Below are 15928 nucleotides of genomic sequence, written 5' to 3' on the forward strand. Positions count from 1 at the left end.
GGAAATGAGCTAGGGATTCAAGACACGTTTTCAGGCTGCTTCATGGTCCAAATTTATTTCCCTAAGAGGCGAGCTACGAGGATGGGCCAATAAATGCGGACAAAATAAGCCCCAGCCTAGAATTCTCCTTGTCAGATTCCAGCTTACCCCACTATTTCCTCATAGGCAGGCCACGGCCATCCGAAGCTCATCGGTTCTAAAAAAACGGTTGTCGGCATTTAATTAAGTAACCGAGAAACTCTTTGCTATTTAAACACGAATATTATAAACAATTTATATATAGCACTGAGTTGAGTTGTACTTATTTTTTCTTATAACATTCTATCATTTGTGTAGTTTATTATATTATTTCTTATTAAATAACTACTAATCTTAATATGATATAAATCTAGTTCAGTACTAAATCTAAATCCATTATCAACACTCATGGGACAAAGATTGAATAAACAAAGAGCAATATTCTAGGAGTTTAACCAATTATTAATAAGATCCTTGAGTCAAACCAAAAATTTCTCTTTGATTGCGCGTCAATTTTTTCTGCGAATTCAAAAGCAATCTTCAATTTCACTCACTCTCTACTGATAAAATTAATTTGCTACATTGCTTTGGTACATGAGAGGGAATTAAATTAAAATTATTGTCAACGCATGAATAATTTCAACTTACACAATTTTGACACAAAATTCAACTGTTTATTCTACTGAAGACCTAAAAATTAAGAAGTACAATGAATACTTGTAGTACAAAAATGAAAAGCATTGAAAATTGTTAGTTAAAAAAAAATTAAAAAAAAAATGTAAAACATTGTTGGGTCAAGATCTTAAAAATGGATGTAGATCAGATCCAAATCAGGCCTTCAAATTCAGCCAGTCCAGCCTAGCCGCTCTAGTGGAATAATTCACATCGTTAGCCCAAATCGAGCCTAGCCCAACTTTATTTAATGTTTGCGTGTCATTTGCGGTGCACGTGTCTCTGCAATCCACTTCAGCAATTTCCCTCCACAAAAAATACCTGTAATAACTATCACCATGAAGGCCGAAAACAGAAATGAAAATTAAAAAAAAAAAAAAAAAAATCTAGCAAAAACTCACAGAGACTTGTGGTCTGAATTTGAAGTTTCTCCAAGTAAGCGAGTCAGCAAATTAACGCGAGCAGAGCCTCACTCTGCAGCAGAAACATGGCCACGGTTGCATCAGGAAGTGCTACTCTAGTACTAATCAATCGCCGAAGTACTCCAAAATCAAAGCCCCCGTCATCTCCATTTCTTGGAAAAAGGCTAGTACTAATCAAACCCTTTTCAAAAAACAATATTAGCTCAAGTTTGACGACAAAAGCTGAGCTGATTGATACAGTTCGCGATGTGTTTCTGGGTGTGGGAGTGGGTTTGCCATGCACAGTCATGGAGTGTGGTGATATCATATACAGAAGCACTTTGCCTAAGTCCAATGGTCTGACAATTACTGCACCTGGTGTGGCTTTGGCTCTTAGTGCTATTTCTTATCTCTGGGCCACCCCCGGCGTGGCTCCTGGGTTTTTTGACATGTTTGTGCTTGCTTTTGTCGAAAGGCTATTTCGAACCACTTATAGGAAGGTTAGTAATTTTTGGCTTATTCTGCAAGTTTTGATAGATTTTGTGTTATTGAACGTTAATCGTTTTGGTTTTTGTTGGCAGGATGATTTTGTTTTGGGAAAAAAGTTGGGTGAGGGAGCTTTTGGCGTTGTTTATAGAGCTTCCTTGGCTAAGAAGCCTTCTTCCAAGGTAGAAACTTTTGATTTTCCTACTTTCATTGTTGCTTCTGGGTATGTTCAAATTTCCTTTGAACTAATGTTTATCCTTTTGGTTGGTTTAAGTTGGAACCAAAACTTATTTACGTTGAACTTCAGTGGATTCTATGCCCAATATATCGTCAATAGTGAATTGATTCTGTTTGATTGGTTTTACCAAACATGGAAATAATAGCAAACCTTACTTAATTTACTGTGAATTAGTGTGTGCTAATTGCTTTTTGGTTGTGATTAGAATGATGGTGACTTGGTCTTGAAGAAGGCTACTGAATATGGTGCAGTGGAAATTTGGATGAATGAGCGTGTTCGAAGAGCTTGTGCAAACTGCTGTGCTGATTTTGTATACGGCTTTTTTGAGGTCTTGCTCTATTATGACTACTTCTACCATATGAATTAAGGGTATTATCATCTCAAGAAATGAAAATATGTACGTTGACAGCACATGATAATTTCTGTTTTCTTTTTCTTCCTTGTGACCGGAATTGTTATGATGAAATTGGTTTTAGAATTCTTCGAAAAAAGGAGGTGAATACTGGCTTATATGGCGGTATGAAGGAGAGGCCACACTTGCAGATTTGATGATAAGCAGAGAGTTCCCCTACAATGTTGGTACTCTCCTCCCATCAGCCTTTGTGTATTGTATAAGTGGTTGAAACTATTCTTGCATGAGTTTAAATCCTCTTTTTTTTTTTTTTTGGGTGAAACTTACCATGCCTTGTCAGTCTGAGAATTTTATGTTATGAACCATACCGCCAACTATAGATCTTTGATTCTTTCTGCTGATCTTGTCTTTTCCAATGAAATTTAGATAAAATGATCTTTCTACTTGCAAGGAAAATTTTCCATCCAGCCACTTGGAGACTGTTTCCCTTATGTTTTAATGTTATTCTTAAGTCCTCTTTTACTATTTAGAGAGGAAGGACCTTAAAATTCAAATCCTTTTTCAACTGCTATTATTATTATTATATATATTTTTTTTTATATGTATATAAAGAGTAATTGTGTGAGCTTTGCCACATATTCTTATCTTGACAATTCTGCAGTAACTCTTGTTACAGTTTAGCTTCCCAAATACCAACTCTTGTGATGCTTAAAATGCCAGGTACAAACATTGATTCTTGGTGAGGTCCAAGACTTGCCTAAAGGAATTGAAAGAGAAAATAGAATCATTCAAACTATCATGAGCCAGATCTTATTTGCATTGGATGGTCTTCATTCGACTGGCATTGTGCATAGGGATATTAAGCCACAGAATGTTATTTTCTCTGAAGGTAATAAATTTGATCTCTCTGGAAGGCAAAGAAAAAAATTGGATTAGTTTGATTTTACTATGATTGATAATTTTATATAACCATTTAAACATGGGCAGGTTCACGTACATTCAAGATCATTGATCTTGGAGCTGCAGCGGATCTGCGAGTGGGCATCAACTATATTCCGAAGGAATTTCTTTTGGATCCTAGGTATTTTCTTTCCTATCATGTAATTTAAGTAAATAGGGCCCTCGTCTCTTCGTATAGTAAGCTGGTTGGATTCTCCCAAGAGAATGCCTTCACTCTCAGCAATTGAATCTCTTTATCAAATAAATAAATCTTTGTTGATTTTCCAGCTGTTAATAGTTCAGTCATTCTAATTGCTAGAATATTTATGATGGCTTTTTCCTAGAGATTATCTGTGGCCATCCCCTTTTGTCTTGGATAGATTTAGTTGTTCAGCAAAACTGTTCTAAATTTGTTGCTGCAGCGGGTAGCATGTTGCATCTTCCGACTTTTCAACGTCAGAAGTCCAAATTTAAGCAAGTATTTCATGGGTAGAGAAATGATTGATGTTCAAGATACATCTTCATAATCTGTAATGAATAGGGTACAGACATGCATGACTTTGAAAATTTATTATTCTTAAAAGCAATTTTTCTTTGCACTTAAACCCCGAAGAGGCATACAAATGGCTAACAAAAATGACGGACTTAACAAAGCTTTTCACCTGATATTGCATAATCACTCAAAGGCAGGTTCTGTCTGGAATGTGGAAAGTTGTCATAATAACCAAATAAAACATAAAGTAGGTTCTGTATGAAATTGAAACTGCCCTAGTTTGAAATAGGCATTTGAAAGATTATATCGACTTAGTTAATTGCTATGAAATATGGTTGAATCATTTCAAGTTCTGGACCAAAAATGGAAGAATAATGGCTTATATAAAATTTATCAGAAGTCTAAACGAACCAGTTCTTGAAATTTTTTATCAGTGCCAAGCATTTCTATTTTTTTTTCTCCTTTTAGTCATTCTAAAACAGAATATTGGTTTGATGTAAACCATGTTTAAATAACAACCATTTTCAGTTACATTTAAGTGACACCCAGTTCCCTGCAACTATGAAGAAATAGAATTATAGCCGAAAATGAGACTGATATGCTATTATCATTTCCTTCAACCGACACAACTATTACCATTATTTAGAATTAGTTCTTAAAACCAGCACCTGCATTGAGTTCAATATGCCCTCAGGAGTAAAATCTTTACTTGATACCCAAATTGATACCCCACTGAATTTGGTGTGACGTTTCTAAGTTTCTATATCATATAGGATTCATAACCTTCTACTGCTTCTTTCTTTCAGGTATGCTGCACCAGAGCAGTACATCATGAGCACACAGACTCCCTCTGCTCCCTCAGCTCCGGTTGCAACTGCACTTTCTCCCGTCCTCTGGCAGGTGCAGTGTTCACCGTGACACATCCCAAGTCTATTGTCATTAGTTGGCTTTATTTATTGAAAGTTGTCCTTCTTGTTAGATTTGATCATATTGTTCTTTTAACAGCTCAATTTGCCAGATAGATTTGATATCTACAGTGCTGGCCTTATATTCCTGCAAATGGTATGTACTGTCAGAAGGCTCTGTTTACATTCTTGTCCATTGGCTTATTCACTGTAACTTTTATATGAACTCTTATAAGTTGGTCTTAGTTTTGATCTTGGTCTTTCACTTTTAGGCTATCACCAGCTGTTAATACACTTCGTAGAAAACATACTGTATGATAAAACAGCTACAACTTAGCCATTGGGTTTTAGATTTTGAAGTTTTAATAGAAACTAAATAGGATGTATAAAACCTTGGAAGTCCTTGAATAATTCTACTGATTAAACTCGTAAGCATTATAAACATATGGAGACCGTAAATTCCTATCTTTAACATTAGCTCTGGAAATAGCAGTGGACTTCCGCCATATTTGCCCGAGTTAGATTCAGATTTTATTTGTTCATTCTTTTTGCATTTCGCACACCCTAATTCCACCCCATCCTGTGCACAACACAAATTAAAGAACTTCCCCCACTAAGGTTGGTGTGAGGGGGAATCTATCCCGATCTCTTGCTTCCACTGCAAGAGGTAGACCAACTGGCTATTCCCTAGTTACACCAAATATAACTTTTATGGATAATACATGGCTGCTTTGGGCAAACCTCAGGATTTTGCTGATTTAGCTTACTACATGATGTAACTGTTTCATTTTTATAGGCATTCCCGGGACTACGCACAGACAGTGGCCTCATACAATTCAACCGTCAGCTGAAGAGGTGTGACTATGACTTGAGCGCATGGAGGAAAACTGTAGAGCCTCGTGCCAGCCCTGATCTCCGCAAGGGCTTTCAATTGTTAGACATAGATGGTGGCATAGGATGGGAACTTTTGACTTCGATGGTTAGATACAAAGCACGGCAAAGAATCAGTGCAAAAACAGCTCTAGCTCATCCCTACTTTGATAGGGAAGGGCTATTAGCTTTGTCCTTCATGCAGAACCTACGGTTGCAATTCTTCCGAGCCACACAACAGGATTACAGTGAAGCTGCCGAGTGGGTAATTCAGCGAATGGCAAAATCGGGAACAGAGAAGGAAGGTGGCTTCACAGAAGCCCAGCTTCAGGAGCTGAGAGTCAGTGTCTGAACTATGCTCGAATATCAATTTCATCGTGAATATTGCAAGTAAACAATATTTCACCATTCTGTTCCTTGTTGTGTAGGAAATAAAGCCGCTGCGGAAGGGAAGTGCTCAGAGAAACGCTCTTGCTTCAGCCCTTAAACTGCAGAGAAGGATTGTAAGGACACTGAATGAGAGCATGGATGAGTTTAACATACGCCAAAAGAGTCTATGGTGGAGCCGGTGGATCCCAAGAGAGGAATGAACACTGTAAATACACATATTCAATTTTTCTCTTTCTGTAAATTTTGTGTATTAATTTGAACCGACTGTTCTAATGGAATAGAGTAAACGGAATGACTTGAAATGTAAGAAACTAGCTGGAACCTTATAGCAACATACCTGGAACTCTTTGAACGCACGTGCGAACTCCTTCATTAATGATAAGTTTATAGAATAATCATCCTAAATGAGCAGAAACTGCCATGAAGCATCAAAGTTTCTCATCTTGCGCCAGTTTTCTTGATGCTCCCTTGCGTGGTAACCTGGAATGTTGTACTATGTGACGTACATTGTAAGATTTAAATTCTAATGGATCCCCTGGTTTTAAATTTCATCAGAAACCGCCCTGAAAATGCCTAATCTGTTGTAGGACTCTGAATTGTTAATATTTCTAATCTACAAACATCTTGTAGTTTGTTGGGAGAACCCCGGTATTTTCTAATCTATGGGACTCTGCTTGTATTTAGGCCATACTTACATGAAGATCAAGCAAGCAAGGTTGCCATCCGCTGCATGGACTTTAATTGTACATGGGACAATACACCAGTCCCAAAAACTCTCATTCAATAAGGCTCGGAATGGTGCTTCTAAGGCTAAGTAGTTAAAGTTTTCGGCACTTCCAAACCAAATTTTAAAGTGCTTACTGGACACTAACAATTTTGTTTCGGAAATTAAAAGTGACTAAGTTGCGCTTATTCAACTTGAGGAGCTAGGATTTTTAAACATCTATCCACTTTCACTTGACAACTAGTGCTTTCATTTCATAATTGTCGTTGATGGAGCCCAAGCATTATACAGTCTCATACTAGCCACTGATGACACTGCAACTCTTTCACTAATCACAATAATGTATCCAATGGGCTTCTAGCCCACTGGCAACCTATGTACCTAATATTTATTTTTGGGACTCGACTCACCTTTTATGTAGGGGTTTATTTATCTCCTTACATTTAAGATAGAATAAATCTCCCTCTAATATTAAATGAGGGTTAATCTTTAAGTTGTGCTATAATAAAATTATTAAGGAGAGTCTCGACTCATTTTTTATTATTAATATCAATTATACTCTGATTGTAATACATCAGTATATAAAAGAAAAAATCACAATAATGTGCCTCTTGAGTAAGTTAAACTCTTCAGTACATTATTAACAAGCACATAAGCTGGCAGTAATAACCTTGCTGGCAATGGAGTCCACATACGCACAAGTTTGACCTGACAATTAATATCTCTCTTAGTACGGCATTGAGGCTGTAATTAACTCATACAACTGTACTATCACTCACTTGTTACTTCAACTTAGAAAATTTCGAAAAATGCTAACTTCATGCCCCCAGTTGAATTATTGAAGCACACACTGCATGTGGGAAGAAATGAAGTTGCTTAATAAAGAAGGACCAAAGAAGAAACTGAACAAATATAGAAGGTGATGGGAGCAACTGATAAATAATTTGATTTGAAGCTTCGATATAAGATAACAAATACTAAAATTGTTGAGTGTATCAGAGGCAGTGGCATTGTAAACCACGAGAACTTCACGTGCAGCTCTGGCCTTCTTGTTCAGTACAACCAGGGGTCCAAGGCCATTATATAATAAAAACAGATGCACTACTGCTTAGTGCTTACCCAACATATAAGACACTTCAATCTAAGACTGTAACACTTTGATTACGGTGCATTTCATAGACTAATTAATTACCATTGTTATTTTTATTAATACTGTCTCTAAGCTTTTTCGATTTCCCAAAGCTTTTAGGTGTTTTACACTCCACGATCATCTAATATATTTTTATTTTTCTGCATGGAAGCAACCGCTGTGTGACCACAAAATTAAACTCTTTTGATGACCCTTTTCTATGCTATATATTTGCTAACATGCTTATACGAATAAATGTAATATTGCTCTGATCGTGTTATTGTAATCCTAATTAATCTTACAAGTTATAATCAGAAAATAAAAAATAAATTAATCTTACAAATCACATTCAATTCTAGACAATTTGATTATCAAGATCTTATAGTTATAGTTAGGGTCGGTCGTAAAAATTAATTAACTGAAGTAACTAATCCCATAATTCGAATCAATGAAACAACATTCATGAGACATGTTTTATGAGTTGTTAACAAACAAAATATACAGCATCTAAAAATCTTGTCTACACTTAAAGAAAATAAAATAAATAAATAAATGGATGGACTAAGGCAAGAAAATGCTGATATTGGTGAGCCAGAGCTACTGAAATGACGAATTGACAGCTTGTAATTAACTTGCAAACTAATAAGAGAGAACAGAACAAATTCATTATGAGATATTTTATTAGAACGACAATGTCCACAAGCTAAATGGGTGAAGCACGAGACCAAGCAAGTGGTGCTTTGCTTTTGATGAAGTAAGATTTTTAATTATCCTCTGTACTCTAATTAATCAGTCACTTTGGTTGGGCTTTGAGCTCTTAACGTTAATTTTAATAAGCTTGTTCTTGTAATATTAAAGTGGAATCTTGGTCATAGCCTTGAAATTTCATCCTCTCCTCAATTCACTCTCTCCTTCTCCTTTTTCCGCTTTTTAATTGTAAAATATAGTGCAAAGGGAATCTTAAGTGTAACTTGCATATTACATAATTTCGACATAGTTTTTTCTTGAACAATATATATATTATTTAGTCGCGAATGAGTAAATAAACGAGCAGTATATGATCTTTAAAAGCACATTAAAGCAGTTTAAATCATAATTAAAATTTAAGTACATCTAATAAAATTTTATCATACACTTACTTTAGTATCGACTAATTATAATAATAATGAGATAAATGAAAAGAAAATAAATCGAGACACACAGCTTTGTTTTATTGAACAATTTCATGAAAAAAAAAAAAAATCTTAGTTGAGACTCGTCTACATGTATATACAGTGTGATTTAGATTGCTCTGAAGATTCAATCTATGTTTGTTATTGTGTATGATTTGTTCATAGCAAAGTGGCATCAAACTCTCGCATGCATGGTGCGATTTTGATTGTGATATGTGCAAATGAATAGATAAATATAAAGCTGGTGATGAGCATCACTGTGACCACTCTGTCAAATGTTCGATGAAAATTTCAACCTACGTTAAGCCAGATGTAAAATAGATTCAAATTCCTGGCAGATCTTAAGAATTACAATGTCGGTGAGATCTTATTCTCATCTTGTCTGCTTCCAAGTTTACACTGTAATATCATTTTCGTTACTCTCTTTATAAGTATTCATGCCCATCCAACGTGCACAATGTGCGTTTCAAGCTCATTATTTCAGTGTAGTCAAATATTTAGAACTCCCAAGAATATTTACATGGAGATAATGATCTTATAGCTGAAGGAAATAATTAAACATTACGATTTTTCTGATATAGTGAGATATTTTTCGTAGACATAGACATAGAGCCAACCTGCACTTAATTATATTCCTTGTTGATAAGGAGTCAGACCCAAAAAAAACTTTTTGGCCTTGGTTTACATTCGGATTGATTAATAGAAGTCATGTTCTTGTTTCATTATACAAACTTAGGAATAAACTCATTAAGGATGCTCCACACACAAAAAAAAAAAAAAAAAAAAAGAGAAAAATGAAAATTAAACACACCAGAGAGGAACGAAAATGACAGCATCTTTATATTGGAGTCAAAGAGATAATCAATGTCATGTCATCATCACCTTTAAACAAGCTTAATTAAAAGGCGGTTAAAATATATATGCATGGTTACGTAGGATTCAACTAATTAAAGAACTCTTTTGCCTAAGTAGGTAGATAATTTGGAAAAAAGATAAGAAGGGCCTCATCATCAAAGCATAATCACATTATCATCTAATCACATTATCATCAAGTGTTTCCAAAAATAAATAAATAAAATTCACATTATCATCAAGATATTGAAAGGGAGTCCATAAACTACTATAGACATTGGCTACCTTATTGAAGTAATGGCCGACCCATTATGCTGGTTGTTGATGCCTACTAGGAGTTAGGCTATAGAGTATGACATGACCATATGTATGATAAATAAATTAAGAGAGAGATGGTGAGAGAGAGAGGTCTCGTTTTTGTTTTGCAATATTTTTATAACTGTACAATATTTTTTTCCAAGTGGGTGTGCTGTGTGGGGTCAAAATAGAAATTTGTGGTGAGTTAGGGGGCACTTGCACGCCCTTTGATGCCCCATCGTTGCCTCTTTAAACGACCAATTTGAGCCTTCACCACAGCCTCTTCTTACTATAAGAAGCCCCCCAGCTTCACATTCCCACTTCTATATTCAAACCAAACTCATCACAATAAGAGAAGACCAAAGGGCAAATTAAGCTCTCTCTCTCTAATCTCTTTTCTCTCATTCGGAATAACAAAAAACCATGAAGATGAGCAGTGCTAGCATGGGAGCCTCAAAGAGAAGATCATTATCAAGCAGAGGGTTTGGAGGAGTCTTGAGAGAGCAAAGGGCTAAGCTTTACATTATAAGGAGATGCGTCGTCATGCTTCTTTGCTGGCATGATTAATGAGTCTCTGTCTCTCTTCGGCCTTGAGGGCTTTCTTTTTCTTTTTCCCTTTTTGGTGGATTGTAAATAGCGGCAGCGGATAGTATCGGAGAGTTGAAACAATTTTTGTATCACTAAGTCCTGAGGGGCTAGCTTAGCTATAATATCGATATATATACTAGATATATCTTTTGAATTACAAAGTTTGATATATATATATATATATATATCAATCAACAAATTAAGCTCTATGCATGGTTGCTCATATAACATTCTTTATTCTTTTACACTCTCTTCTTTGTTCTGTATTTGCCTCTCTTTGAAACAAGTATGTATGTTCATTGAAGGGTTGCCTTGAAAACAAAAGCTTGGCCATGGAATGAAGTTTCTGTTTCTTTCACAGCATCTCTTAGTCTTTCGCAATACACAATCGATATTTTAGATCATCAGCATAAGGTCAAAGCAACATTTTACGCTTGTGTTTCAGCCTCAAATTCATTTACTTCAAGGATTTCAAAATGGAAGCAACTTCCATGAATGACCATTAATATTCTTGACATCGAAAGAGATAGAGAGGGAGAGAGAGATAACAGAAACGAGTTATGTAAGTTGGAGTTTGTTTTATTTTCTCTCACCTGAATTCCTAGGCTTTTTTATTTCCATATAATAACATCCTTTAACTTCACCGCAAATGGCTTTCATTATAAAGTAATTTCTTTATCATTTTTTAAATAACTGCAGTACAATTTATTGGAATCTTGTCTATAGAGCTCTGTTACAGCACGCTGTATTGTGTAAGCTCAAAACGAAATAATTGGGAGAAAAAAAAAATCAAATTGCACAATTTATGAGAATTCATTTTAATTTCCTTATAAAAGGAAAGACACATCTCCACACAATATCGGTGGTGGGAGTAAAATCTAAATGCTCATAAGCCTAACTTAAACTTAGAAGTTGGTTTGTGAGTTAAGTATTATCTTAAGTTTATATTATCAGTCTAAAATGTAATATTAGCCAACATGATATATACATTTTTTACCAACAAAGTGTTAGCTTTACTGGCAATGGAGTCCCCTTAAGTGGCTTGACTGGGTTTGCTCCCCAGTTTGAGTCGCAGGGAAGTCGCCTTTGTTGGGAGAATCTGTGCTTCCCGGTTCGAGCGGGAACTTGTAGTCTGAATTGTGGTACGGGTTTAAAGGTGCTTCCCACAGCTGGGGCTCTCTATAGGATATCTTGTGATTAAGATATAAAAAAAGATATATACACTTTTTTATTTCACCTATTCAGTTACATATAAGCCACTCTTTTATTTTATCTATCGTTTAAGTGTTACTTAGTTTAATAATATGAATAAATTAGACAACTTTAACTTTCATCGAGTATGAGTCAAGTTCATAGGAAAATAAGATAGACTATAATTAATAACATATTTGTATATGGTTTAATATATCCAACTATATATATATATATATATATATATATATATATATATATATATATATATAAGATTTATTAGTAGCTAATTGAGTGTTCCCAATTACGATAAAACTATTAGAAAAGAGAGAAGGGTCACACATAATCTTTCACGATAAGGCGAATTATTAACGAAATTTTGTTGGGGTTGCATCTCCTTAACCTTTTTTTAAACAACTTTTTGACCAAATTGCAATAGTTTCTGCGTTTTATAGTTATATATAGATAATGGCTATGCCCTATCGTCTATGGCTACCCTAAACAAAGCAGGAAAAATCCAAGCTAAACCACTTTTTTTCCGAAGAGGTTTGAGATAATGTCTTAAGGACCATAGGCATCCACATCACCTAGGCCGGTTAATCATTCGAAGTGACAATTCGGTGTGGTATTCCTACCCTATGATCATTATTATCTTCCAATTATATCCCACTTTTTGCCGCCGTTTCATCCTAAGAGTGCTTATCTCAATGAAACTAAAAATTCATTTTATAGTAATTTAATTAATTAATACCACAATATTGCGGAAAGTATTATTTAAACTCTTTCTCTTGTCTCTTTAAACACAGATTATAGTATTATTATACAACAATGAAATAGGAATCAGGTCAGTGGTCTCCGTCGCAACCTCGTTTCGATTTTCTTGTCTTCAACCAAACAGCATGCTCGCATATTATTACACAAGTTAAATAAACTGTAAGCTTTTCTTTTTTCTTTTTTTTTTTTAAGGAAAAAAAAAGGGAAAAGAAAAAAAGGAGCCTCCACCAAACACGGCCTTTGGCTTCGGTGTGTTATGGATGAGTTCAGTTTGAGCCGTTTGTGGGTTTTGTGTGGTCAAAACTGAACTCCTTACTTGGGCCTGCCTGGTGAATTATTGGTGTCACAACCATATGTTCACGTGCGCCACGTGTACGGCAGAGGAAGGACGCGATTGACCTGTTTGTTTTATAATGGGTGCGGAATTCTAAAGTGTATTCAGGTGCACCCAAAACGTTCGACACAAGCACGTCACAGACTGACACGTGAAGAAAAGAGGGGTAAACGAATGAATTTTGAGTTCAATAGAGGGCTTGAGTGAAAATGTGGAGGGAGTGGGGTCCGGTATGCCAGATGAACAGAGGCTGAAACTGCGAAGTAATATTCTGTTGTCGGCCACGTAGGAAATTGATGAAGATAGGAAGAGGACAGGACACACGACAGAACGTGATAGGTCAAATGAGCCTCTTTTTTTGAAAAAAATAAATAAATAAAGCCCACGTGCGCCTCCTAATCCACAACCCCACCATGTGTCCGATTCCTCCTCTAACGGAATAAGAGCCAAGAGGGGACCCCGAACCTCTGTCATCAATTATTTGCAGGATTCAAATTCAATATATCTATCTGGTCGTTAAATTCTTTTAGGTGAATACGATTATTTTCACGGGTAATTTTTAAAAACTTCTATTGAAGTTTAGGTTTGTTGCAAGTAGATAGTGAGAATTCGTTTATTTATTAAAAATTCTCTACCATCAATTAATTTTTACATTGACCGTTAGTTGACTGTGCAAAGATAATATTACCTTTAACAACAGTTTGTAGACTGACACAACTAAAAAAAATTAAAATTGTTGGCGCAAAAATGACAAACCCTATTTTTTTAATAATTTTATCCCTGTCAATTCTAAAGATTTACAATATCATAAGTAAGGATTATGACTATTTTACCCTCTTTAAATTATTGATATTTCCTTAAAGTTCCTAAAAGAAAGATAAAATTAAAAACTTGAAAAAAAATAAAGAGGGTGTTGCATTATGACCGTTACAAACCAACACCCTCTTTATTTTTTTTCAAGTTTTTAATTTTATCTTTCTTGTAGGAACTTTAAGGAAATATCAATAATTTAAAGAGAGTAAAATAGTCATAATCCTTACCTATGATATTGTAAATATTTGGAATTGACAGGGATAAAATTATCAAAAAAATAGAGTTTGTCATTTTCGCGCCAATAATTTTAGTTTTTTTTAGTTGTATCAGTCTACAAATTATTGTTAAGGACAATATTGTCTTTGCACAATCAACTAACGGTCAATATAAAAATTAACTGACGGTAGGAGATTTTTTATAAATAAATAGATTCTCGTCATTTACTTGCAACAAGTCCAAACCTCAAGAGAGGTTTTTAAAAATTGCCCTTATTTTCACATGGTTTATTCCTAAAATTACGTGCGTTAAATTAAAATGTATTTTCGAAGTGACCTGATGAGGAAGTCAAAGCCTAAATCTACTAGTAAAGAAATATTTTTCTAGGTCTCAGCTTCTCAGGATTTGGGTTCGAGCTTGATTGAATTATATGAGTTTATAATAATAATAATGATAATAATTAAAAAAATCTAATAAGAAATGCTCAAGGGACAATCCCAACATGACTCTTATAGTTAAACGACAGTAATGTGCCGTTTATTTTTTAACTTAATGACTTAAAGTGACTTAACTTAATTAATTAAGTTAATTAGAGGTTTTTATTTTTATAACTTAATGAGACTTTTTAGATAATTTTGACTTAATAAAATAAACTAATTTTTTTGGCTTTTTACTTAATGGAGAAATCTGAATTAAGTCAATTACTTGCTAATGTAAAAAATATCCATGTTTTATAATTTATTTTTTATGTCTATCCCAAAACTCACCCATAGATATTTACCCCACATAAAAATATCAATGTTTTTTCTTTCTTATATTATATACGATAAAATTTGAAATTTATGGTATTTTATATATTAAAATTTTAAAATAATTATGTATTCGCTTGAATATAGTTTTACTTATAAATATTAAAAATATTGTGGTATTTAATATATTATTTATTTGACATTCAAATTTAATAAGGATACAAATGTAAAAGTACATATTTTTAGTTTTTTAAGTTGAAAAAAACAAACAACTTAATACTTATTTTCTGAGATTCAAACAAAAAAACAAACATATTATTCAGATTCAGACATTCAGACCTATTCAGAATTCATACTGATTCAGGTCTATTCAGATTTCAGATAAAAAAACAAACGCCACCTAAATCTAACAGAAAATGACAATAATTGCACTCCCGCGTCAATTAATTAAATTTCTCAATTTTAAATGGGCATACTCTATTTCTTAATTGACTTGAATAAATTTATTTTATATTTATGTATTATGTGTGTAATTATGTTTAAAAGTGTGTCTTAAATTGAATAATCAGCCACTGTACCGCAGTATCTAATAAATACCTTAATGTCAATCAAAAACAGCCTTATTGGGTTGGTTTATGAATCTTGCCCAATATCGCCCAAAGAAATTTTGTCTAATAAATAAAAAAATGCGGCATCGCAAATAATGGAGGAGTAACGAAAACTTAAAAAAAAAAAAAAATGGAGACTGATCTTCTCTAAGTGGGCAAAAATTTATTTTAGTAGGACCCCCCCGAAGTTTAATTTGCGAAATTTGCTCCAATTGTTTTTATATTTTCCTACACTACAAGTAAGATGGTGGGTCTGTCTCTTTTCAAAATAAATGTGAAATTGAACGCATAATTCTGTGCTGGGTTGTTACAAAACCAATTGATGCTGACTTTAAATCCCTGTCTACTCAACATGTGTACAATTGGACTGTATCACTACATATTAAAAAACTACAAATATTCAATTTTATGTCGTTTAATTTGTTTTGAAATTTAAGTTCCTTCTATATTTGAGACAACAAGTGCTTGGCAGTTAGGGTTTGGTGATGAATGGTTTTATGCCAAACGATTTGAATTATGCAAGCATTAGGGTGCTACCAAGACAAAGATTTAGATTCGGCTTTGTAGTCAGCCGACCATTATTCTGATTTCTGAATACAGTGCTAGCACTCAGTTCAGGTTACCATCATATAATATCACATACATTACATTTGAGAGAAAACATGATAAATGTTATATGTACTATGTATGTGATAACAAAAAGTATATAATGAATTA

At 34.2% G+C, this 15928-nt stretch overlaps 2 protein-coding genes across 2 annotated transcripts; both read left to right on the forward strand.

The window, feature by feature from the left end:
* The first annotated feature begins 1021 nt into the window (after positions 1-1021).
* LOC102622288 (serine/threonine-protein kinase STN7, chloroplastic) lies at positions 1022-6100 on the forward strand. The gene is made up of 10 exons (XM_006484347.4): positions 1022-1591; positions 1673-1759; positions 2021-2143; positions 2292-2390; positions 2888-3056; positions 3155-3248; positions 4406-4499; positions 4605-4661; positions 5301-5714; positions 5803-6100. The coding sequence occupies exons 1-10, from the start codon at positions 1178-1180 to the stop codon at positions 5962-5964; spliced, it is 1713 nt and encodes a 570-aa protein (XP_006484410.1). The 5' UTR covers positions 1022-1177; the 3' UTR covers positions 5965-6100.
* A 4128-nt stretch (positions 6101-10228) lies between these two features.
* LOC102621984 (small polypeptide DEVIL 6-like) lies at positions 10229-10771 on the forward strand. Its single transcript, XM_006484346.4, has one exon. It carries the CDS (start codon positions 10362-10364, stop codon positions 10503-10505), a length of 144 nt encoding a protein of 47 aa, XP_006484409.1. The 5' UTR covers positions 10229-10361; the 3' UTR covers positions 10506-10771.
* Positions 10772-15928: the final 5157 nt, after the last annotated feature.

Source organism: Citrus sinensis, chromosome 4, assembly GCF_022201045.2.
Source record: "Citrus sinensis cultivar Valencia sweet orange chromosome 4, DVS_A1.0, whole genome shotgun sequence".
Lineage (NCBI taxonomy): Eukaryota > Viridiplantae > Streptophyta > Magnoliopsida > Sapindales > Rutaceae > Citrus > Citrus sinensis.